Source organism: Nycticebus coucang, chromosome 5 (assembly GCF_027406575.1).
Source record: "Nycticebus coucang isolate mNycCou1 chromosome 5, mNycCou1.pri, whole genome shotgun sequence".
NCBI lineage: Eukaryota > Metazoa > Chordata > Mammalia > Primates > Lorisidae > Nycticebus > Nycticebus coucang.
The window spans coordinates 113619065-113644897 of NC_069784.1; the positions used below are offsets into that span (position 1 = coordinate 113619065).

Consider the following 25833-nt stretch of genomic DNA (forward strand, 5'->3'; position numbering starts at 1 on the left):
GGCTGGGTTTGAACCTGCCACCTCCGGCATATGGGGCCGGCGCCCTACTCCTTTGAGCCACAGGCACCGCCCTAAAAGTTAAGCTTTCATTCCTCCTTTCAGATTAAAATAGCTTTACATTTGTGACTATTAAAGTCATTTACTATGTTTACTTTTCTTTTTTAAATAGTAAGTTAGATTAATCAGAGAGGTACACAGAAGAAAGTGAAAATTACCCTTGAATTTGAAAGCTCAAGGATAACTGTCACGGTCACTCTGATGTACATAAATCTAGAATTTTTATATGTGTCTCTATATGCATAAATTAAGAGGTAATAACACTATACCCCCAAATACTCTGAAATTAGAAACGTTAAATTTAAAAGAAACAGGTAATAATACAAAACTTACTGTGTCACCTTTCTTTCTTATCAGAACATGGATTCTTAAGTAACTTGAAGAGCAATCTCATTTTAGATGCTGAAACTCAATCAGTTGAAGTATAAATATATATCATGTATATATATATTTTATAAGAGTAAAATGCCACAGTACTTAATAATTTCATATACAAAACAGTTATACACTTAGATAAAGAAATAAGGAAACAGACTAATATATGGACAGTTAACAGTTACTCTCACTTTATTTTTTTAGGAATACTACTACCACTTTCTAACAAGTCTTGAAATCAGGTAACGTAAATCCTCCAACTTTCGTCTTTTTCAACATTATTTTGACACTTCTAGGTTCTTTACATTTCATTATAAGCTTTTATCTCCACCGTGTCTTGTATTACTTATGCATTTTATAAGTATTTTTTTGCTTAACAAGAAATATGCTTGTAGAATTATTTAGGGCCACTACCATCCATAATATTAAACTGTCAGGAAAATTATCTAAGGTTTAGGAATAAGGCAAAAAGGTAGGACATATCATTTCACTGTCATTTACGGACATAAGGTCACACAAGGCCTAGGGAAAGTATGGCTACTTCATTTTACTACCTACCATTTGTTAAAGGTAAAGAAGTTAACTTGGAGTTTTTTGTCCAGTAAAGATGCAAATACTTTCTGTTTAGTAGAATAGATGTTCCCTCAGACTTATGACTTGTTGGACAGATGCCAGCTTTTTATAATAATCAAGCTCAGAAATCCTATGCTAACATGTCTTTGTTAAGTTACCTATGAATACTTTATCTTCTTAAGCACTCTTTCAACTAGACATATCCTCTGACTGGTTTCCACATTAACTGATTTAAATAAACTCTTTTCGTGTGTTCATTTTATATTTCCAGGGTCATGATTTTATCTTTTTGAAAATTATACTTACACAAAACCACCTTTGAAAATTGTCATGTTACTTTTTATTATATAACTTGAACTGTAAGTATTTTAGGAAAAAAGTCCATTTGGGAACATTTCACATTTTGGGAGGACAAATTAAAAAGAGAACAGCTATGCCACTTCAAAATTTCTTAAGTTGAAAAAAATTACAGAAATGTATAAAACAACATCCAAGACCTTCTATATGAACATAATAAAAAGTTACAAGAATGAAGGGGAAAGGAAGGTATGTGGGGAAAATGAGATACTAAAAAAATGTATCTATCAACCTCAGATAAAATTAGCGCCTCTGTATTACGTCATATTTGAAGAACAGTGAACCCAAGACAAATTTAGCAGCAAACCATAATATCAACCTTTTAGATAGGAACTGTACAAATGTTTAATAATAAAATTACAAAAATAGTTTTAATATAAAATTTCAGATTTATTCTTGTACCCCATAAGTTCATCCTATGATGATGATATTTGGCTTTGGTTTGGCATACATTTGTCATGTGACCGTTATACCCAACTAGCATTTGAACGAAATGTTCATTTTTTTTTTTTATTGTTAAATCATACCTGTGTACATTTGTGCAATCAAGGGGTACAATGTGCTGGTTTCATACACAATCTGAAATATTCTCATCAAACTGTTCAACGAAGCCTTCATGGCATTTTCTTAGTTATTGTATGTAGACATTTGTATTCTGCATTTAGTAGGTTTCGCCTGTACCCATTCTAAGATGCACCATAGGTGTGGCCCCACCCATTACCCTCCCTCCACCCTGACTTCCCCCCTCCCTTCCCCTCCCTTAGCCCTTCCCCCATATTTTTGTGCTACAGTTGGGTTATAGCCTTCATATGAAAGCTATAAATTAGCTTCATAGTGGGGCTGAGTACATTGGATACATTTTCTTCCATTCTTGAGATACTTTGCTAAGAAGAATATGTTCCAGCTCCATCCATGTAAGCATGAAAAAGGTAAAGTCAACATCTTTCTTTAAGGCTGCATAATGTTCCATGGTATACATGTACCACAATTTGTTAGTCCATTCGTGGGTCGATGGACAATTGGGCTTCTTACATGACTTAGCAATTATAAATTGGGCTGCAATAAACATTCTGGTACAGATGTCTTTATTATATTATGATTTTTTGTCTTCCGGGAATATATCTAGTAAAGGAATTATAGGATCGAATGGCAGGTATATTTGTAGATCTCTAAGTATTCTCCAAACATCCTTCCACAAGGAATGTATTAGTGTGCATTCCCACCAGCCGTGTAGAAGTGTGCCCTATCCGCCGCATCCATGCCAACATCTCTGGCTTTGGGATTTTTGTTATGTGGTCTACTCTTACTGGGGTTAGTTGATATCTCAAAGTAGTTTTGATTTGCATTTCTCTGATGATTAAGGACGATGAGCTTTTTTTCATGTGTCAGATCATGCGTCTGTCTTTTTTAGACAAGTTTCTCTTCAAGTCCTTTGCCCACCCTGAGATGGGACCACTTGTTCTTTTCTTGCTAATAGGTTTGAGCTCTCTTGGATTCTGGTTATTAGACCTTTATCAGAGGTATAACCTGCAAATATTTTCTCCCATTCTGAGGGCTGTCTGCTTGCTTTACTTACTATGTTCTTGGCTGTGCAGAAGCTTTTTAGTTTGATCAGGTCCCAGTAATGTATTTTTGATACTGCTTCAATTACTCAATTTTATGAGTCCTCCTCATAAAATATTCACCCAGGCCGATTCCTTCAAGAGTTTTCCTTGCACTTTCTTCAAGTATTTTTATAGTTTCATGTCTTAAGTTTAAATCTTTTATCCAGTGAGAGTCTATCTTAGTTAATGGTGAAAGGTGTGGGTCCAGTTTCAGTCTTTTAAAGATCGCCAGCCAGTTCACCCAGCACCATTTGTTAAATAGGAAATCTTTTCCCCACTGAATGTTTTTAATTGGCTTGTCAAAGATCAAATAATGGTAAGTAGCTGAATTCATCTCTTGGTTCTCTGTTCTGTTCCAGACATCTACTTCTCTGTTTTTGTGCCGGTACCATGCAGTTTTGATCACTATCGATTTATAGTACAGTCTCAGGTCTGGTAGCATGATTCCTCCTGTTTTGTTTTTATTTCTGAGTAATTTTTGGCTATTCGAGGCTTTTTCTCATTCCATATAAAATGAAGTATTATTTTTTCAGGATCTTTAAAATATGACAATGGAGCTTTGATAGGAATTGCATTAAAACTATATATTACTTTGGGGTATAGACATTTTAATGATGTTGATTCTTCCCAGCCATAAGCATGGTATGTTTTTCCATTTGTTAACATCTTCAGCTATTTCTTTTCTTAAAGTTTCATAGTTCTCTTTATAGAGATCTTTCACGTCCTTTGTTAGATAAATTCCCAAACATTTCATCTTCTTTGGCACTGCTGTGAAAGGAATGGAGTCCTTGACTGTTTTTCCGGCTTGGCTATTGTTGGTATGTATAAAGGCTACAGATTTATGGGTGTTGATTTTGTAGCCTGAGACGTGGCTGTATTCCTTGATCACTTCTAAAAGTTTTGTAGTAGAATCCCTAGTGTTTTCTAGATATATGATCATGTAATCTGCGAAGAGTGAAAGTTTGATCTCTTCTGACCCTATGTGGATACCCTCGATCACCTTTTCTTCCCTAATTGCAATGGCTAAAACTTCCATTACAATGTTAAAGAGCAATGGAGACAATAGGCAACCTTGCCTGGTTCCTGATCTAAGTGGAAATGATTTCAATTTAACCCCATTCAATACGATATTGGCTGTGGGTTTGCTGTAGGTGGCCTCTATTAGTTTAAGAAATGTCCCTTCTATACCAATTTTCTAAAGTGTTCTGATCATGAAGGGATGCTGGATATTATCAAAAAGCTTTTTCTGCATCAATTGAGAGAATCATATGATCTTTATTTTTAAGTTTGTTTATGTGCTGAATTACATTTATAGATTTACATATATTGAACCAGCCTTGAGACCCTGGGATAAATCCCACTTGGTCGTAGTGTATAATGTTTTTGATGTGTTGTTGGATTCTGTTCGTTAGGATCATATTGAGTATTTTTGCATCAATATACATTAGTGATATTGGTCTATAATTTTCTTTTCTTGTTGGGTCTTTCCCTGGTTTGGGGATCAAGGTGATGTTTGCTTCTTAAAATGTGTTGGGTAATATTCCTTCTTTTTCTAAATTTTGGAAGAGGTTTAGTAATATAGGTACTAGTTCTTCTTTAAAGGTTTGGTAGAATTCTGACATGAAGCCATCTGGTCTTGGGCTTCTCTTTTTAGGGAGATTTTGTATAGTTGATGCTATTTCAGAACTTGATATAGGCCTGTTCAACATTTCCACTTCATCCTGGCTAAGTCTTGGTAGGTGGCGTACTTCCAGGTATTGGTCGATTTCTTTCAGATTTTCATATTTCTGAGAGTAGAGTTTCTTGTAGTATTCATTAAGGATTTTTTGAATTTCTGAGGGGTCTGCTGTTACTTCATCATTACCATTTCTGATTGATAAAATTAGAGATTTTACTCTTTTTTTCCTGGTTAGGTTGGCCAAAGGTTTATCTATTTTATTGACCTTTTCAAAAAACCAACTTTTGGATTTATTGATCTGTTGTGTAATTCTTTTGTTTTCAATTTCATTTAATTCTGCTCTGATTTTGGTTATTTCTTTTCTTCTGCTGGGTTTGGGGTTGGAGTGTTCTTCCTTCTCCAGTTGCTTGAGATGTCCCATTAAGTTATTAACTTCCTCTCTTTCCATTTTCTTGTGGAAGGCTTGCAGTGCTATAAATTTCCCTCTTAAGACTGCCTTTGCAGTATCCCAGAAGTTCTGATAATTCACGTCTTCATTGTTGTTTTGTTCCAAAAATTTGGTGATTTCCTTCTTAGTCTCATCTATAACCCTTCTATCCTTCAGCATAAGGTTATTTAGCTTCTATTGTTGTTGTATGGGTATGCAGATTCCTGTTGTTACTGAGTTCAACTTTTATTCCATGATGATCTGAGAAGATGCAAGGAATAATTTCTATTTTTTAAATTTGCTGAGGTTAGATTTGTGGTCCAGGATGTGGTCAATTTTGGAGTATGTTCCGTGGGCTGATGAGAAGAATGTGTATTCAGTTTTGTTGGGATGAAATGTTCTGTAGATGTCTGTTATGTCCAGATGTTGAATGGTTAAGTTTAAATTTAAAATTTCTTTGCTTAGCTTCTTTTTGGAGGATCTATCCAGGACTGCTAAAGGGGTGTTAAAATCTCCAACTACTACGGAGGAAATCAAGTTGCTCATGTCTGTTACAGTTTCTCTTATAAATTGAGGTGTGTTCTGGTTGGGTGCATAAATATTAATAATTGAAATCTCATCATATTGAGTATTACCTTTAACAAATATGAAATGTCCATCCTTATCCTTCTTATTTTGGTTGGTTTGAAGCCTATTGCGTCTGCAAATAGGATTGCAACGCCTGCTTTTTTCTGCTTTCCATTTGCCTGGAGTATAGATGACTATCCCTTCACCTTGAGTCTAAATTTGTTTTTTAATTTAAGATGCAATTCTTGTATGCAGCCGATATCTGGCTTCAGTTTTTGTGTCCAGTCAGCCAACCTCTTTGACCAATCCAGTCAGTCAACTGCCTCTTTAGAGGACAGTTTAAACCATTCACATTAATTGAGAATATTGATAAGCCTTTCGAGAGTCCAGTGGACATTTTTAATACTTTTGCAACTGTGGAAGTTGGAATTTGATCAAAATTTTCTGGGTGGGTTTACTTTTGTGGTGGAGGATTATGCTGGTCTTTATGGAGGATAGGTCTGAGAATATCCTGGAGAGCTGGTTTAGTTATGGCAAATTTCTTCAACATGTGAATGTCATTAAAGTATTTAATTTCTCCGTCATAAATGAAACTCAGTTTAGCTGGGTACAGGATCCTGGGTTAAAAGTTATTTTGTTTTAGGAGATTAAAGTTGATGACCATCCTCTTCTAGCTTCAAAGGTTTCAGCAGAGAGATCTGAAGTTATTCTAATATTCTTCCCCTTGTAGGTAATGGTTTTCTTTCGTCTGACTACTTTCAGAATTTTCTCCTTCATATTAACTTTAGTGAAATTGATTCTGATGTGTCTGGGGGATGTCTTATTTGGGTTGAGTAGTGATGGAGTTCTGAAACTGTCAGCTATCTGAAATTCAGAATCTCTTGGCATGTCTGGAAAGTTCTCTTTCATAATCTCATGGAGAAGAGACTCTGTGCCTTGTGAAGCCACTTCATCGCTTTCAGGGATCCCTATAAGACGAATATTAGTTTTCTTAGAATTATCCCAGAGCTCTCTGAGAGAGTGATCTGTTTTTGCCCTCCATTTCTCTTCCTCTCTGAGAGTTTGGAAGTGTTCAAAAGCTTTGTCTTCAATGTCAGAAATCCTTTCTTCTGCTTGCTTCATTCTGTTACAGAGGAATTCTACTGTGTTTCTGAGATCTTTGAGGGCTGCAACTTCTTGTCTCAATGTGTCAAAAAATCTTTGGTCATTTGGTCTTTGAATTCGTTGAATTCTTGAGACATCTTTTGGGTTACTGCTTGGAATTCTAATTCAATCTTATTTGCTATCCAGATTCTGAATTCGATTTCTGACATGTCAGCTATTTGTTTGTGCATGGGATGTTGTGCTGTGTCTGCCCCATTGTTCCTTGGGGGAGTTGATCTACTCTGATTATTCATATTGCCAGAGTATTTCCTTTGATTTTTGTCTCATGATAGTTTTTCACAGTTGCCTCTGGCCGTCCTCAGAGTTGGGGTGGTATCTCTCCAAGATTAAACCCCAGGGGGATCACTCTATTGTTGCCGGATCTTTGTAGGGCGTGATCCTGTATAGCTCTTCTGGGGCTGCCAGAAGAGTTCTGGTTGTGGGAGCAGTTCCAGAGTGTGACACCCCCAGATCCAGCAACAGGGCAGGGGGTGGTGCACACGGTTCTGGGAGTGCCTAGTGCCCAGTGACTTTGGCACAGAGGGCCCAAGGCTCCAGCAGTCTCTGGCCAGGAGAAGGGCTCCCTGCAGAGGCAGGGAGGGCTCCAGAGGACACGTGGCTACCAGAGTCCCTGGCCAGACGAACTGGAGGTGTGGAGGCTGGGAGGGTACAGGAGGGAGGACGTGGGGTTGCACGGCTCCCAGAGTTCCTGGGCAGGGCGTGGGCAGTCCTGGCAGGCATGGTAGCTGGTCCCAGCGCAGATCTTACCAGAGTCCTATCGGCCGCAGCTCTTCCCGAGGTCCAGGAGGGTGCCGATCACGGGTCACGGGGCAGCTCTTACAGAGGTCTGGGAGGGTGCAGATCAAGGGTTGCAGCACAGCTCTTCTGGAAGTCCGGGAGGGTTCCGATTGCGGGTGGCGGGGCAGCTCTTTCGGAGGTCCGGGAGGGTGCTGATCATGGGTCCTGGCATAGCTCTTCTGGTGGTCTGGGAGGGTGCCAATCGCGGGTCCTGGTGCAGCTCTTCCGGAGGTTTGGGAGGGTGCCGATCACCCAAAATGTTCATTTTTTATGGCAATTAGTATTTTAGCATATGGATGTGCCATGATTAATTTGCCCAAATGCAGATGGATGAGCATTTTTTATTACTATAGACATTCTTATACACATAGCTTTGTGTACTTGTTTAATTATTTGCTTATAATAAAGTACTAAATGTAGATTTGTTGGGGACAGGAGATATGCCTATTTTTAGCATTGATGCATTCTGTCAAATTGCTCGTTAGAAAATTCTGTACCAATTTACACTCTCACTAGAGACATCTGATACTCACTTCTTATCCACACCCTTGCTAATGATAGGGAATATCATGTCCATTCATCTTTACCAAAATGACAGAGGGGGGAAAGGAACATTGTCATTTTTAACCACTGAGCTTTTTTTTTTAGATGTTTGTATTTCTTTTGTGAATAAGCAAGCTTTCATGCTCTTTGTACATGATGTATGAAACCTGTTTCTACATGAAGATATCAGTCTTTTGAGTTAAGAACATGGTTCTGATTTTATTTTATTTAGGAATTCTCTCTCTCCCTGACATACATACACAAAATACAGAAATAAGTAGTATGTAGTACATATATTTATTATATATTTAGGATTTTTCCATAGGATAGAATTTCAAGAGTAGTGTTGTACTTGGTTCAAGCTTAATCCACATAGCCAAACTGATAAAGCAAAATTGCTGATGTATGAGTACACCTTTTTACCAAATCTTTCTCAGCTCAGTATTTTTCTCTATTTAAAAACATTTTGGCGGGCGCCGGCCCCATATACTGAGGGTGGCGGTTTCAAACCCGGCCCCGGCTGAACTGCAAGCAAAAAATAGCTGGGTGTTGTGGCAGGCGCCTGTAGTCCCAGCTACTTGGGAGGTTAAGGCAAGAGAATCACTTAAGCCCAGGAGTTGGAGGTTGCTGTGAGTTGTGTGATGCCATGGCACTCTACCGAGGGCCATAAAGTGAGACTCTGTCTCTACAAAAAAAAAAAAAAACATTTTGGCCCTGTAGTCCCAGCTACTTGGGAGGCTGAGGCAAGAGAATTGCCTAAGCCCAAGAGTTTGAGGTTGCTGTGAGCTGTGACACCACAGCATTCTATCCAGGGCAACATAGTGAGACTCTGTCTCAAAATAAATAAATATATAAATAAATACATAAATAAATAAACATTTTGACTAAATTTATAAGCAATAGTATGTCATTGCTATTTTAACTATATTACTATATACCATTTTAGCATTTCTTTGATTAAATTACCTAATTATGCAATTTAAATTTTGCCAATGTTCTTATAGAGCTGGTTGACTTCTAAGTATTGAGGATTTTTTAACAGTTTAATTTTTATCATAATTTTACCACCTTGAAACTGTTATTGATTCAAGGGTGTTTCAGTGGAAAAAGGCAAGAAATGGAGATTTTTACTGAACACTCATTGTATGCCTAGCACTGTACACACTGAAAATGTTAACTCTTGATTTATGTAACACCATAATGAGTTAAAGATTATCTCCCTTTTGCAATAAAGAAAACAAAACCCAGAGAGGCTGAGCAACTTGTCTGAAGTCATACAGCTCATAAGTGGAGGAGATTAGATTCTTTTTATTTTGACCTTCCACTGTGAAGTATTTCAACCACACATGAAAGTAGAAAAAATAGTACAACAAATGTCCATATTTTCAACCATTGTTAACATTTTGCTATTATTCCACCTTCCTGAATATTTTTGCTGAAACATTTTAAATTAAATTGTAGATATCATGCCCTTTTACTTTAAAATAGTGCATTGTATGTCTAAAAAATTCTCCTACAGACACATCCTTCCTATTCCATTAAAATCCTTCCTATTTCACTAAAATCCTTCCTATTCCAACAAAAATAACAACCCCCTACTATTATCTAACATCCAGTACTGATTCAAATACCTGAATTGTTCCCCCAATGTCTCCTAGTTTTTTTCATTTTCCAAACCAGAATCCAACCAATGATAATTAATTGCAGTTGGTTTTTTATGTCTTTAAATTTATTTTAATCTAACCGATCCATCTGTACATTTTTTTCATGACACTGACTTTTTGAGAAAACCAGAGTGCTGTCTTATGCTGCACCCGTGTTCTAGATCTGGGTGGTACTGTTTACTTATTTCTCTAAATGTCATGATTTCTATTAAGTGAACATTAGATCTTAAGATCAGAGCATAAATAAATTGGCTAAATAAATTTTGGTGAGAAAATTTTATAAGAGATGTTATGTATGTCATAGTCATCACCTCAGGAGGTACATGTCTGGCCATCCCACTGTCAGTGATGTGAGGTTGGCTCACGGACAGCCAGAACCCACCACTGGACAGGTGCATTTTTTCCTTGGGGACTATTGAGCAACCTGTGAGTTAGCTTTGGTACCATGTAAATATGGTAAAATGTAAAATTTTAAATTAGCATTTTAACTTAATGGTTTTAGTTCTGATATCCTTATCAGAATCAATTATTTCAATATCACTGTCTTAGCTTCATCATTTCTTCTACTTTACTAACTAGAATAGTTTTGAAGAATACATTCTCTTGAAGAGAGATATACTATGTAGGATACTTAAAAAGAACAATATTTCATCTACTGGATGAACTCTAGCATCTCCTAAAAAGGAGGGGAAAGTACTTAATTTTTTTCCCACAATTTCCAATTATCTGAAAAGTCGGTCACTTCCATAGGTGAAAAAGGAGTTGTTTCATAGTTGGTGGTAGATTTTGGTTTTGTTTTTATTACTTTTTCCTGATTATCTTGATAGACACCTGGATTTTCATATTCAGTAACAAATTTTATATTCAATAATTTTTAATGTTCACCAAAAATTGTACTGAAATTGTGGTCTCTCTCAATTCCAAAGTGTTCTTTTACTGTGTCATCATTACTGCTGAACAAACCTGTGACTCTGACCCTCTCCCATAAACTGTCGCATAGTTGGAAAATTCCAGAGGAGATGGAAGAATCATCTTGCATTTAGCTAAAGTTTGAATGTTATTTTAAGGCTTGTGAAGCTAAAAATAAGAAGATGTATATAGGATGTGGTGCTGTGTTTTTAAATCCTACACCTGAATAGTTTAAGTATCAACGACTCTTCAAAAACTGGAAAAGTGGGTGGCGCCTGTGGCTCGAGTAGGGCGCTGGCCCCAAATACCAGGGGTAGCAGGCTCAAGACCAACCCTGGCCAAAACTGAAAAAAAAAAAAAAAAAAAACTGGAAAAGTAAAATACAGGTCCCTGAAGCATGTAGTCATAACTTCAAACAAACACACAACCAGAATTAGGAGTCTTTGGGTAATGTATCATTACAATTAAGGATCATTTCTTACATGAAGGATCTTAAACTTAGTATGTTTAGGATGCTTCAGATTTAGTGATAAGATTAAATGGATTTTCAATGAAAGACAGGTTGGCTAAATAAATTAAGAGGCTAATGGTGATTTTTTTTTTAAAAATAAAAAAAGAAACAACAACACCAGAGAAACCTCTGCTATTTCCTTTTTCTGTTTCTCAAGCACACCTGCCTCTATGATTTCACTGGTGTTGGAGGCAAAGACTCAGATCCAAAGCAAGAGGTCAAGCAGATGGAGGCCTTTCTAGTCACTGGTCTCCTCAGACCGGCGCTGAAATTCAGGCATTGATAGGATGTACGTCTGTCACTTGTATTTATAGACATCGTCCATTGTCTCACCTACTAACTCTTCTTTGTAATTTAAAGAAATTGGGGAACCTTGATGAACAAATTTTGTGGGATTTTCTTGGTTTTGGTTTTGAACCTTTTTTTTTTTTTTTAAGAGTCTAAATACTGGAGTATTGTGTACAATAATCAGATTTTGCTCTCTTAATTATCTAACCAGCTCCTTTCAGAGAACTTTCCCAACTTTTGTAGGAGTTATTAGTACAGACACAAAAGTATTTGATTTTATTTTTCATAGGGGGAAGAACCCGACATCAGTCTTAGCTAATCTATGAATTTTAGAAGAAACTTTTTCTTTAAGATTTTTGACTCAAGAGTGTCTTGGTTAATTTTCCTTAAAGAAAAATCAAATGAACCATGGTTTTTTGAAAAACATTATTTGGGAAGAGCTTATGAGATATCCATATGTAATGTTTTAGAAAATCTGTGAAGATAAAGTCTGAATATTAAGTGCATTTTTAAAGGCCCAGACTAAAAGAATGGTAAAATATTTATCATTGCTGACGGCAATGGTATTAAAGGAACAAAGGTCTATTTGAAATAATTTATTTTTTGGCTGGTAAATGAAATCAGAGAAAGTACATTGCAACTTATGCTTTTCAGAAATTATGATTATAAAGCAATTTTTCAAATAAGACTAATTTAAAAACTCTACACTAGCCAAAACTACATCATATGATCTAAAAATAATTATTATCCTCTTTTTCGTTGTTTTTATTGATACAAACTCGATTTAAAAAAGAGAGCAATAGATATATGAATAGATAAAAATCATTGCAGGAATGTCAATTGCTCTATGTAGAACAACAACAGTGGTTTGAAAATGTACTAAATCTCATTTTTAAGTTAAACATGCATTAAGATGGTCAGAACTTCAGATTTGAGGAACTGTGATTAATATAACTTTGTAAAGGAAAGTTACTTTAATTTTTATCAAGAACTCACTCATGATATATGTCAAACAAACATTTGAAAACATGAAGTTGAGTTTAAAATTTTAGAAATTATGTAACATTGCACAGACTTAAAATTTGGCTCAACAATGAATTTTCAACTCTGGTAAAAGCTAAGTTTTAGAATTCTAAAATACTGTGATATACTTGGTAAATTATATGTCCTTTAGTACTAAAAGAGTAGTTAAAACTCACAAACTTAGATTTTATTCCGTCATAAATTATGCTCATCAGAACAGGTTGACCAGTGACTACAAAGGCCTCCATCTGCTTGACCTCTTGCTTCTGGATCTGAGGCTTTGCCTCCAACACCAGTGAGATCATAGAGGCAGGTGTGCTTAAGAAACAGAAAAAGGAAATAGCAGAGGTTTTTCTGGTGGTGTTGTTTCTTTTTTTGTTTTTTAAAAAAATCACCAGAAAAGCACAATCTAAAATAGGAAACATTCCTCATGTTCTACGAAACACTAACCTTATTTAGGAGTGTATAGAGCCCATGTCTTCAATATTAGTTTGAGCTGGAACAATAAATATTAACCAATGGTCTTTTAAAACACACAAAATAAATAAAAAACTAAATGATACCCTAATGTCGAGATTCTGCACAATAGTATGAAACACCAAAAAAGCTCTTTTTATTGTTGTTCCAGGAAGTCTGATGAGGCAGAAAGCCAAAGGATCTATTTAGTTAATGACTCTTTTTCTTTGTACCAAGTTGGGTCAAGTTCCTTGAGTTCCCATGTAAAACATCAAGTTGTAGTTACCAACTTTCCGGAGCTCAAAAGAAGATTCAAACTGGTGCCCAGCTGCCAGGAGGAGGACCGCATAATTAATTCCTGACTGTAGTGTTGGCTCAGATTCAAATGCCTTTTTGAACCTATAAAAAAAAAATATGCAAGTTAACTTTCTCAGTCACGACACCCCGGCTGTGCAGTACGTTCTGTTTGCATAACTCCAATGCCTGAGCAAGTAAAAATATTCCACTGGCCTTCACCCCAGAATCTGGTGTGCTATTAGGATTTAATGCTCAAGTAACTACAGATCTCTGTCTTCAGCTTTGTTGCATTTCCCCACTTAACTCATCCTCAGCCTAGCAGCCCAGACTTCTAAAAAATTTTATCTTTGACCATCTGCCAAATATGGATGAATGCAAAAATTTAGTTACAAGATGAAAAATTACCCTAAATTTCTAATAATATTATTAAGTGGAATATAAATTAACATTCCAAATGCCAGAAAGTTATGTAGCCATTAATAGTGTAGAAGAATATTAAATGTCAGGGGGGAAATTAGTGTTTCCCAGTAAAATGGAGTATTATTACTTGGAAGCCATCACTCCAAGACAGAGTGTGGGTGTGTGTGCACAATAAAAACTAAAAAATGAGAACCCTCCACATTAAAAAGTAGATTTTAAAAATGCTTAAAAATATACAAAGCATTGAGAAAAATCTAATGGACAACATACTGAAAGAATCAATTACATATGTATGATACAGAAATTTTAAAAAGAATGTCAATTACATGGAGAATTAAGAAAAGTAGTGATTGTGCCTCTGCACACTAATATTGGTTCAAAGAGAATAAAAACCTTTTTTTTGAATATACATGAAACTGAATATCAACCTTTGTAAAACACTTCAACATTTGAAAGGACCTCAGTATTTGAATATTCACTATATTTTTCAAGGTAACGCTTTCTGTTAAACCTTCAACAGTTCTCTTACATACATCATTAAATAGGTGACAATAGTCAATATTATTTTATTTGGGAGCATGGGGAAGAAGAAAATTTTTAAAAATGTACTAGTGACTATGGTAATCTGTCTGAAACAAACCCAGAAAAAATAAAATCTTTATTTTTAAAAATTCAAATTGAAGAACATATAAGGACTAAATAACTAATGAACATTTAGTGATACCACAAAAAAAGGTCATAAATAAAAGTCATTGGAATTCAGGTGGAGTGGGGGAAGGAAGGAAAGGGCAAAAACTCACCTAACAGGTACAATGAACACTATTTAGGTGACAGGTACACTTACAGCCTGAATTCAAGCCATGTACCAAAAACACATGTATCCCCTTAATATTTTGAAATAAAAAAGGTTACTTAGGAAAAAGCACATTATAATTCCAAGATAGAAGCATTCCTATTTAAATTGGAAGTATGTAAAAAAGATAGGAATAGTAAAAGAGGTGGTAGACACAACAGTGTATATTATATTATATCCCAGGAATGATAGGTGTATATTCTTGGCTTTTGCATATACTTGAAATTTTCCACAATTTAAAATAAAATAAAATAAAAATCAAACAAAAAGAAAAGTACAGATGAATGGCTAACAAACATATGAAAAAATGTTCATCATCTCTATATATTAGAGAAATGCAAATCAAAACCACCTTGAGATACCATCTAACCCAGTGGGAATGGCCCACATGACAAAATCTCAAAACTGCAGATGCTGGCGTGGATGTGGAGAGAAGGGAACACTTCTACACTGCTGGTGGGACTGCAAACTAGTACAACCTTTCTGGAAGGAAGTATGGAGAAACCTCAAAGCACTCAAGCTAGACCTCCCATTTGATTCGGCAATCCCATTACTGGGCATCTGCGCAGAAGGAAAAAAAGCCTTTTATCATAAGGACACTTGTACTAGACTGTTTATTGCAGCTCAATTTACAATCGCCAAAATGTGGAAACAGCCTAAATGCCCACCAACCCAGGAATGGATTAACAAGCTCTGGTATATGTATACCATGGAATACTATTCAGCTATTAAAAAAAATGGAGACTTTACATCCTTCGTATTAACCTGGATGGAAGTGGAAGACATTATTCTTAGTAAAGCATCACAAGAATGGAGAAGCATGAATCCTATGTACTCAATTTTGATATGAGGACAATTAATGACAATTAAGGTTATGGGGGGGAGGAAAAGCAGAAAGAGGGACGGAGGGAGGGGGGTGGGGCCTTGGTGTGTGTCACACTTTATGGGAGCAAGACATGATTGCAAGAGGGACTTTGCCTAACAATTGCAATCAGTGTAAACTGGCTTATTGTACCCTCAATGAATCCCCAACAATAAAAAAAAAAAAAGAAAAGTACATTGTTATGAGTATTGAGGACCACATGTCCTTTTTAAAGGTGTTACTTTTAAGTAGAATACTCATCTCTGAATGAAAACAAAAGTCAAATAAGAATTAACCTTAACTAATTGGCTCTGATAGTTATGGACCCATGAAATGATGAAAAAAAAAATTTCCAACTGCCTCACTGGGGATGATTAAAAAGAATTTTTATCTCTCCAAAAGTATAGTTACTTATATTCTAAAACAGAAAAAAGTATACATCCAGGCTACAGAAAGTCATAAAGTTAAGTCATAGCTCATAAGCCTTAGACTCATCATTTAAGCTCCAAAGGTTTTTGTCTTTGTTCAAAAGCAAGTATGGAGTCCCAATAAAAAAGGGTTTAGGAGAAGGAAGAAGTTACACACTTTCCTTTTTTTTTTTTTTTAAGAGACAAAGTCTCACTTTATTGCCCTCAGTATGGTGTCACAGCTCACAGCAACCTCCAACTCCTGGGCTTACGCGATTCCTTTTCCTCAGCCTCCCGAGTAGCTGGGACTACAGGTGCCCGCCACAACGCCCGGCTATTTTTTTGCTGCAGTTTGACCGAGGCTGGGTTTGAATCTGCCACCCTCGGTATATAGGGCTGGCACCCTACTCACTGAGCCACAGACGCCGCCCCCACACTTTCCTTTTTATCAAAGATATGCAATATTTCCCGATGAATAAATTCTTCAAATCCTTATAATTCAAGGAATATAAATATCTCTCTTAAAGATACAAAAAAGAAGAATCAAAAAGCAGGACATGCCCAAAGCAATCAACATATATTGATTATTTCATATGTGCCAAAACCAACCCAAATGAATACTGAGGCTTATATTTGTTTTTCTGTTATGATAGGCAATCATATCTTTGTTTTTTAAACCAAAATATTTATCTAATGGTTGTGTAACTATCAATAAAATTAATAATTTGTATTTTTCTTGGGCTTAAGCGATTCTCTTGCCTCAGCCTCCAAGTAACTGGGACTACAGGTGCCTGCCACAATGCCCAGCTATTTTTTGTTGGGCATTTTTGTAGTTATTGTTGTTTGGCAGGCCTGGGCTGGGTTTGAACATACCAGCCCCAGTATATATGGCCGATGCCCTAGCTGCTGAGCTACAGGCACTGAGCGAATAATCTGTATTTTTTTAGGGCTCACAAAACACCATCACATGTAGTCTGAAGCAGGGGGTTGCTTGAGAATAGGAGTCTGAGGTTGCAGTGAGCTGGGATGACAGCCCCAGCAACAGAGCCTGAGATCTGTCTCAAAAAAACCAAACAATAAAGTAAAAGGATAAAGGGTCTTTGGAACAACTTTATGCTAATAAACATGACACAATGTGGATAAAATGAAAATACTTCTTGAGAATTATATTGGCATGGCACAAGAAAAAATGGAAACTCTGAATTGTTCTCTATTACAGAATGTGTAACAATCTGAAATTTTTCTTGTTATCATATCTACCCAATAGAATGTAAGCTCCGTGACAGCAGGGACCTTGTCAGTCATGCTGACCAATGAATCTCCAGTACTCGAATCATCAGAAGGCCTGACACATTGCAGGGGATTATAAAATACTGTGGAATGAAGAAAGAATGCATCCATTTTCTACCAAAGACTAGACTGAGATAAATGATTAACAGAGAAGTTCATATGAGATACAAATAATCTCTTAACTTCCTTTAGTGATCTAAACCCTGATCTTACTAAAATCACACAACCAGAAACTACATCCTTGGACCACAGTTAAATTAGTGAATTGCAAATCCCATTCACTGTGTTCCATTTTAATGTTACTGGAGCTCAATACTTCAATAAACATACTGACACTGTAAATGTTTAATTAATTAATTGTTAACAATGGTTAACTGTTGGTCTACATAAGGTCTAACATGAGAAATTCCTTTAATTTATTCCTAGGAAAAGTTTACATTTCCTCTGAGGAAGTGCTAATGATTTTTTCATCCTATTACTAAAAAGCTCATTGACGTAAGGCTCAGTCATAGCAAGTACGCTGATCCTCATTTCTGCCTTATTTAGTCTCTAGTTCCTTGGTGTTAATTTTCTATTTTATCAAGTCAAACTTGATAAAAATACATGGGATATCAAAATAATGAAATTATCTATGTTAGTCAAAGACTATGTCTCAGCCATTTCAGGTCAAGTGTACCACAGTATCAAACAACTCGCACATCTCAGTGTCTTGCAGCTCCTGCTCACGCCATGTGTCTATGTCATAGACTCTGTGTCATGTTCAGCTCTGCTCCATGCTGTCTTCCTTCCAGGATCCAGGCTGAAGGGGTAGGCGTCTCATGCAAATGGCCCAGAAAAAAGTATGTATGTCACGATCACAGAATTACTCTCAAAGCCTCTCCTTAGAAAGCAGATCCGTCAAAACACTCAACCAAGCCCCATGTCATGGGGTAGGAACACATAATCTTCCTATGAAGCGTGACAGAATACTTCTAACAGTAATACCATATAACACAGATGATGTTCTCTACCAAATAAAGCTGTAATTAACATCAAATGGTACAGAGAGACAATTAATAGTATCTGCCTCTGATGACTGAGCACCCACCAGGTACAAGGCACTGAAGGAGACATTAACATTTCAGACATAATATTTCTAATCCTGACAACTCTTCGAGGAAGGGGGAATTCCTTACCAATAAGGAAGCTGAAGCACAGAAATACTAAGTCATGTGTAGAAGTGGTTAAGCAGGAACTCTACCCGGTTCTACTGGAATCCAGAGCCAGAGTCCTCTTCTCCTTATCACTCTGTCTACCCGTTGGTTCTTGTTTAAAAAGTTTCTTTGGCTCTTTTTCATTACTTTCTGGGTTTTTTGATTTGTTTTTATTTATTTTTAGAAAAAGGGAATTGAGTGAAACAATAAAAACAAAACTGAGGGAAAAAAGCCAAGAGAACTGTTTTTGTAGTAAGAATAGTTTGTATTCCGTCTGCAACAGAAACCGATGTTGACACATTCTAAGAAAAAAAAATGTTGACTGGGCTGGGAGCTGTGGCTCACACCTGTAATCCTAGCACTCTGGGAGGCCAAGGCAGGTGGATTGCCTGAGCTCAGGAGTTTGAGACTAGCCTGAGCAGAAGTGAAACCCCATTCCTACTAAAAATGGAAAAGTTAGCTAAGTGTCATATTGGACACCTGTAGTCCTAGCTGCTGAGGAGGCTGAGGCAGGAGGGTCACTTGAACTCCTAGGAGGGCGAGGTTGCTGTGAGTTGTGATGATGCCATAGCACTAGCCTGGGGCAAGAGAGAGAGACTTTGTCTCAAAAAGAAAAAAAAATTTAAAAAAGAAAGAAAAGAAAAACATGGTGTTTTCCACAAAATAGATCTTATCAGTCTCATTACACAAAAAACTAATACTTCAGAAGTATTAGTGGCAGAAGCTGAAATGTGCCCATAAAAATGCGCCAAAGCTGAGTTTTACATTGCTGAATACATCACATTTATGCTTTAGCAAGAGCATGAATAAACATGAACATTATATACATCTATACACAAAGAAACCTATAAACAATGATTAATAGTGTGACATTATCTATAGATAGAGAAATAAAATAATTAGATGTAAGTGAAATTAAATTAGGGAAGACTTCATGAAAGAAAGAAATCTTAGGGAGGGAACTAGATAGGTGCATCTTAAGACAATTATTAATGGCTGTAATGGAGTAACAGTACGAAGCTATTCTCATTCCTGTTGACTTTTTCTATGTTAGTATTAAATATCTGTTCAAAGGGGGTTAAATAATTTGCATTCTTCAATTCAGTATTACATTTAAACAATGTAAACTTTACTTGCAAACTTTCAAAGCAATAGATAATTTTTCAAGGATCGCCTTATTATTGGCACTGCTCTTGTCACCTGATTTTTTTTTTTTTTTAGACAATCTCACTTGTCACCCTTGGTTGAGTGCCCTGGTGTCACAGCTCAGAGCAACCTCAAACCCTTAGGCTCAAGCAATTCTCTTGAGAGAACTCAGCCTCCCGAGTAGCTTGGACTCCAAGTACCTGCTACAACACCTGCCTATTTTTTTTTTTTAGAGACAGGGGTCTTACTCTTTCTTGCTCAGGCTGGTCTCGAACCTGTGAGCTCAGGAAATCCACCTGCCTCGGCCTCCCAGAGTGCTAGGATTACAGGTGTGAGCCACTGTACCCGGCCTCATCACCTGATTGTCAACTAGCTTACAAGTACAAAGATGTGCACTTTTGATGTACATAAAGCAAGACGCATTTTAAGAAAGGAAAAAACTGTATTAAAATTGTAATACTCTATATACCAATAATTTTTTTCTTTGTATATACATTCTTTTTGCACCCTCTGTATTTAATCACCAAAAAAATCCCTCCGTAATTTTGAATGGATAATATTCCATCATATGAGAATGTTATACTTTTATTTAACCATGTATCTATTTTCGACCATTTAGATTTCTTCCAATTTTTTGGTACCATAAAATTCAATGTAGTGAACATAGCTGTACAAAGATGAATTGCTCATCTTTGTTTCAGTATCTGCTATTTCTTTAGGATAGTTTCCCACTGACAGAAGTGGATCAAAAAACACAAACTATTTCAAAGCTCTTGATGCATAATGCCAAGCAGCTTGCCAGAAAGGTGTTATCAATTCACACTTCCAGGAACACTGTAGGAGAGTGACTTTTACATTGCACTCATGACAAAATAAAGTATTCTCATCTCTTTTCATCTTTGCCAATTGATTACAACAACAACAAAAAGAATAGCTGGGTATTTTAACTTGCCCTAATTTGATCTCTCTTGAAGGTGAGTAGTTTTCATATGTTTATGACCAGTCTACACTAATCCTTCCCATAACTACTGCAATTCTTTCCAATTAAAATGCAAACTCATATTCTAAGAAGGCTGGAAAGCTGGGAGGAGACTCACTGGGTAGAACTCTGAAGGGGAGACAGGGTAGGGGCGAAGGGTTTAGATTTAATCTTTGAAGAACAACAAAGATTGAGGAGGAAAAGAATAACAGCAAATATGGGGAAAATCTGAACATTTAATAAAAGGAGAATAGTTATATTAATCAATTATTATTAACCTATTTGTTAAGATTTATCTTCTAAAGCAGAATGTCCAGGAACAAAGAATTTCCCATTGCTGAAATACTCCCTAAATGATTCTCATGTTCAGCAGGTTTAGAAACAATCGCTTTGGTTCACTGAGTGAAATCCCTCCTATTCTGACATATTCTCCATCCCTTTCAGCATAATGCCTGGCAAATATTTAGTTCTCTTACTCATTCCTCTGATAACTGAGGAAGTACATAAAGCAAGACTTAGTCACTCTCTGTAGGTGCTCCAGATTTGGTAGTCACAATTAGGAAACCTTCACAGTGACACATTAAATACTATCATTTGTAGACTTCAACTTGGTCATGCTATAACACAATCCAATCCATCATCCACTCTGTCATCTGATGGACATGGTGTTAAATCAAGGTCAAAGCATGAGACCAATGTCCCAGGGGCACTTGGTTTACAAAGCAACCGCGGGCACACTGTGTGCCTTACCCAAGTTCCCAGGTCCTCCTAGAATTGTTGGTACCTTGGCAACCACCTACATCTGCTCACCAACGAGATGAGTGTCATGCTACATTTCTGAGAACTCTTTAACCTCCATGTTCTAAACATAAAAATAGTCAAACATTTGGAAACTCATGTAATATACACAATGAAGGACCAAGAAAAAAGGATGTTAATGGATTGATGGTGAGATAAAACCCTAGAGGTGGTGAGAAAGGGGAAAGGAGGGTGGTGGAAATGCAGATAACATGGAAAAAGATACTTTGAAGCCAACACAAAGCAAGATAAAGGCTAATCTGGTCGATGGAAAAACAGACATTCGTCTTTATTTGTATGTTGATTAATTTATTACATAACTCTTCCAAAGTAAACCCAACTTCATTAATAATGTAAAAACTAAATCCTTATTAGGCACACATTACTGTTTGAATAGGACCGTCATTGACGTAAAAGAAAATTAGTTGATAAGGCAAGGCTCTCTATTCTTTCCCAAGTTACTATGGAAAAAGGAACATATTAATGATAAAAACAGACTTAATGCTTTTAATTTCCTGGTTATGGATCTTTTTTGGCATTACAATATGAGAAACATGATTATTAGGAACAGGCATCTTATTTCCTTTTAAAGTTGTCAAAATGACTTTCTATCTCTCCCTAAGAATGAAAAAACCATCTTCTCCAGAACCAAATGTGACTTCAAGCAAGCACCTTGAGACCCCCTGATGGACCCGCTGCAGGAAATTCAGACAAGGCCTGTGTAAAAATTATACAGACTCTACAAATTGTCCCTCATTAGCTAAAATGTTTAGCTAGATTCAGTAAGAAGAGAAAAAGGATTCTTGGAAATATTTTTTAAAGAAAAAATTTTTTTATTATTAAATCATAGAAAATTTAATGTAGTCAAATGTCCATTTTGAGCATGGATAATTATAACACATAGGTAAAGAAATACAAAATAGTTTTGCATATTATTCACTAAAACTGTAACACTAAATGTCTACTAAATTCTAGGACTTTAACATACGTTGTTTCATCTAATCCTCACAAAAAAGCACTTATCCCTCCTGAAGAGATTAGTCCAAAGCAGTTTCAATAATGCCATCTTCCTTGCTAGTGATTTGTGTAGTTTTGAACTGATAATAAAATATTAGAAACATAAAGAGGTGAGGAAAGTCTGGGGTAGGTTTTTCTGAGCATGTTTTCTCAGTCTTAAGATAAAGATATAGTTTCCCCTTGACATTGGTGTAGCTAAGCTCGTTGATCCAGGAGTGGCCCCAGCCACCTTGCAACACTAAGTAGGCAGCTGAGGGCAGAGCCACCCAGGGCAATAGTGAGGGAGCTGACACTCTTAAACTGCTGACTTAACTTAGCCTAGAACCAGCCCTACTTCTGAAGTTCATGTTTTAGAAGATACATTTTCTTTTTCTTTTTTTGCAGTTTTTGGCCAGGGCTGGGTTTGAACCCGCCACCTCTGGCATATGGGGCCAGCACACTACTCCTTTGAGCCACAGGCACCACCCAGAAGATACATTTTCTTATGTTTAAGCCCACTGGAATGAGATGTTCTGCCACTTGTGGGATTCCAAGAGAATTCTAACTCATAAGGCAGGTCTTACTCTTATTTTTTAAATAAGAAAATGGAATTTCCTAAAAGTTAAGTAATTTGCATAAGATTATAGTATTTACAAGGACTGAGTCAACACTGATCCCTTGTCAGTCTCCCAATGGTCCATACGGCTTTAAAAAAAATGAACAGACATTTTTGTCCCAGAAAGACAGCTGAGGATAGGCCAGGTGCTGTGGTTCACGCCTGCAATCCTAACACTTTGGGAGGCAAAAGCCGTTGGATCACCTGAGCTCAAGAGTTTGAGACCAGCTTGAGCAAGAGCAAGATCCCGTCTCTACTAAAAATAGAAAAGAAAAAAAAAAATAAAAACTAGCTAGGCATTGTGGCAGGAACCTTTAGTACCAGCTATTTGGGAGACAGAGGCAAGAGGATCACTTGAACCCTGGAGTTTATTAGATTTGAAATTTTATTAATCACAGAACAACATGAAATTGAATTTCAATTTCTTCAGTTGTAAAATGGGAAGGAAAATGTCAGCTTTGCCTACTTCACAAGGTTCGTGGACGCACGTAAGCCCCCCCAGTTAATAATGTATAAAAAACCCGCGTGAACTGTAAGGTTTGATTATTATTTCTACCTATGTGAACAAATACTACATACAACAAAATTGTGTAAATAAATCAAGCTCTATAGGGAATTCTGCATGGCAATTTTATGGTTATTTCTTATTATTTTAGGTTAAAAAAGAAATTGTGGAGATAATCTTGGAAATTAGAACTTCCATGGCCCTCTAAGTCACAGTGATTTGTCCATAATAATTTCTCGAACCACCTCCAGTTGTTATATCTGTTGCTCAGAAACTCGGTGGCCATTATTTTTAGTAAGACTAGGCTCTTGGGTCACAACTTCTCATACTTTGAAGTTGGCTTCCCTTCCACTTTCCCACACTCTCCTCTCTCATCTTTGTTCCTTCTGTAGTCCAATCATCCCTAACCAGTACATGTCCTAGCCTTGGCTTATTTAAAACTTTATATTTAACAGCTATGACAAAAGGTACAACCTTTTATTAAACTACAACTAAGGGCACTGGCCCCATATGCCAGGGGTAGCGGGTTCAAGCCCGGCCCCAGCCAAAAACTGCAAAAAACAAACAAAACAAAACAAAAACCAAAATAACCACAACTAAGCTACAGCTTAATTACCTGAAGATTAAAAAGACATTTTTCATACTTTAACTTGAATTGCAGAAATTTAAATATAGGAAAAAAAAACAACATTATTTCAGGCACACTCAAGAATGTCAACGAACAAAAATAACGAAGGAAATGACAATGCAAAACATCAGACGTCAGAGAACTACTCTTTTTTGTAATGCTTAAATTAGCAGGGTGTATTCATCCTCTGTCACAGATAAGAGTCAACAACAGAAGTTTGTTCTATGCAAACCTAAAAAACTCTAAACCACTTTAATACAGTTCCTGGGGGTCGCAACCCACAGGTTGAGAACCGCTGCTCTAAACCATAAAATTGTTTTCTCTTTTTCTGTCTTCACACATTCTGAAATCCCCAACTAAAGCTTTCAGAAAATAGATCTGTATTCAAGGACTTCTATAGAAATAAAAGGCTGCTATGCACAATACCTGAATCATATTCTAGGCTCAGAGGAGTGTAAAACTTCCTCCCTCTATCATGGGGCAGGAACATTTAAGTCGTTAACAATATTAAAAGGGGGGCTCGGCGCCTGTGGTTCAAGCGGCTAAGGCGCCAGCCACATACACCTGAGCTGGCAGGTTCGAATCCAGCCTGGGCCCACCAAACAACAATGACAGCTGCAATCAAAAAATACCCAGGCGTTATGGCAGACACCTGTAGTCCCAGCTACTTGGGAGGCTAAGGCAGAAGAATCGCTTGAGCCCAGGAGTTGGAGGTTGCTGTGAGCTGTGATGCCACAGCATTCTACCCACCAGGGTGACAGCTTGAGGCTCTGTCTCCAAAAACAAAAACAAAACATATTAAAAAGGAAAATCACAAGAAGGTGTTTGATGAGCCACTGGAATCATAACCACTTGAGGTTCTTCTTCTAGTAAGTTGAAGCTTTTATCCTTAAACTTTCCATGGTCACGTGTTTATTCAAACCAACAGAAAATGATTCAGTCCATAGAGAGAAGCCCAAGGGACTGACTATCTGCCATGACACCTCACTCCTTATCCCAGCACCTGCATTGGACAAGTGAAAACTCAGAGGATCATGACTCAAAATGAAAGGTCAATTGAAATAGCCCTCTAGGACCCACAACTCAGAGAAGTAGTGATCCCGGCTACATCTGGCCAGATGCTGACCCTGAGCACCTCCACACAGCAGTTTCCCGCTCAGTTCTAACAACAGAGGGGGAGGTCAGGGAAAATGCCAACAGAAATGAGTGTGTGTTTGTACTACTGTGGAAGTTGGTCAAGACACTAAGAAACACTGAAACTGCTTTATAAGGATAAGGGCATTAAAAAAGCATCCAGTTTTTAAAACTGGGGAAAGGGAACCTCTCTTAGCGTCTTTTTAGGATAAATGGATACAGTGACAATAATGGTACGTTGTAGGCAGGTACTGTACACTACAGTGAAAGTGACGTTCTTACATTACCAAATCAATCAGGGACACACACAAGATCAGCTGTTAGATTAGAAATCTTCGAACTCTAACAGCTGTCCCCGTTCTTACCAGAAAATTAATGGACAGCTTAACATGACATCATAAAAATCCTGACATCTTCAACTTGACCTGAAGACCCTGAACACAGAGCTCTTTTGAGAAAGTTAATGTTCCTATGTTAAATGGAAATCATAAAAAAGAAACTAGGATCTGTTAAGCATACATGTAGAAGGTTAAAAACACACTAGATAAAAATTCTACTCATTAACTGAACTTTCTATAACCTTGAAAGCACTCGGTAGTCTAAATTGTTTTGTTTTTAAATGAGAAAACATTTCTGTTTATTCCTGTACACGATGCACACTAAATTCATAGAATTCACTGACCTTGGAATACCAGGCTGTTTAGGGATGCTTATGCATTTCATTATCATTGCTACT

At 36.8% G+C, this 25833-nt stretch overlaps 1 protein-coding gene across 2 annotated transcripts in view; it reads right to left on the reverse strand.

The window, feature by feature from the left end:
- Window positions 1-25833, reverse strand: part of MAP3K5 (mitogen-activated protein kinase kinase kinase 5) — a 226991-nt gene that overhangs the window by 98455 nt on the left and 102703 nt on the right. For both annotated transcript variants that reach the window (XM_053590832.1, XM_053590833.1), the window contains one exon: window positions 13260-13372. In XM_053590832.1, the coding sequence (XP_053446807.1) occupies window positions 13260-13372 (113 nt within the window). The remainder of the gene's footprint in view (window positions 1-13259; window positions 13373-25833) is intronic.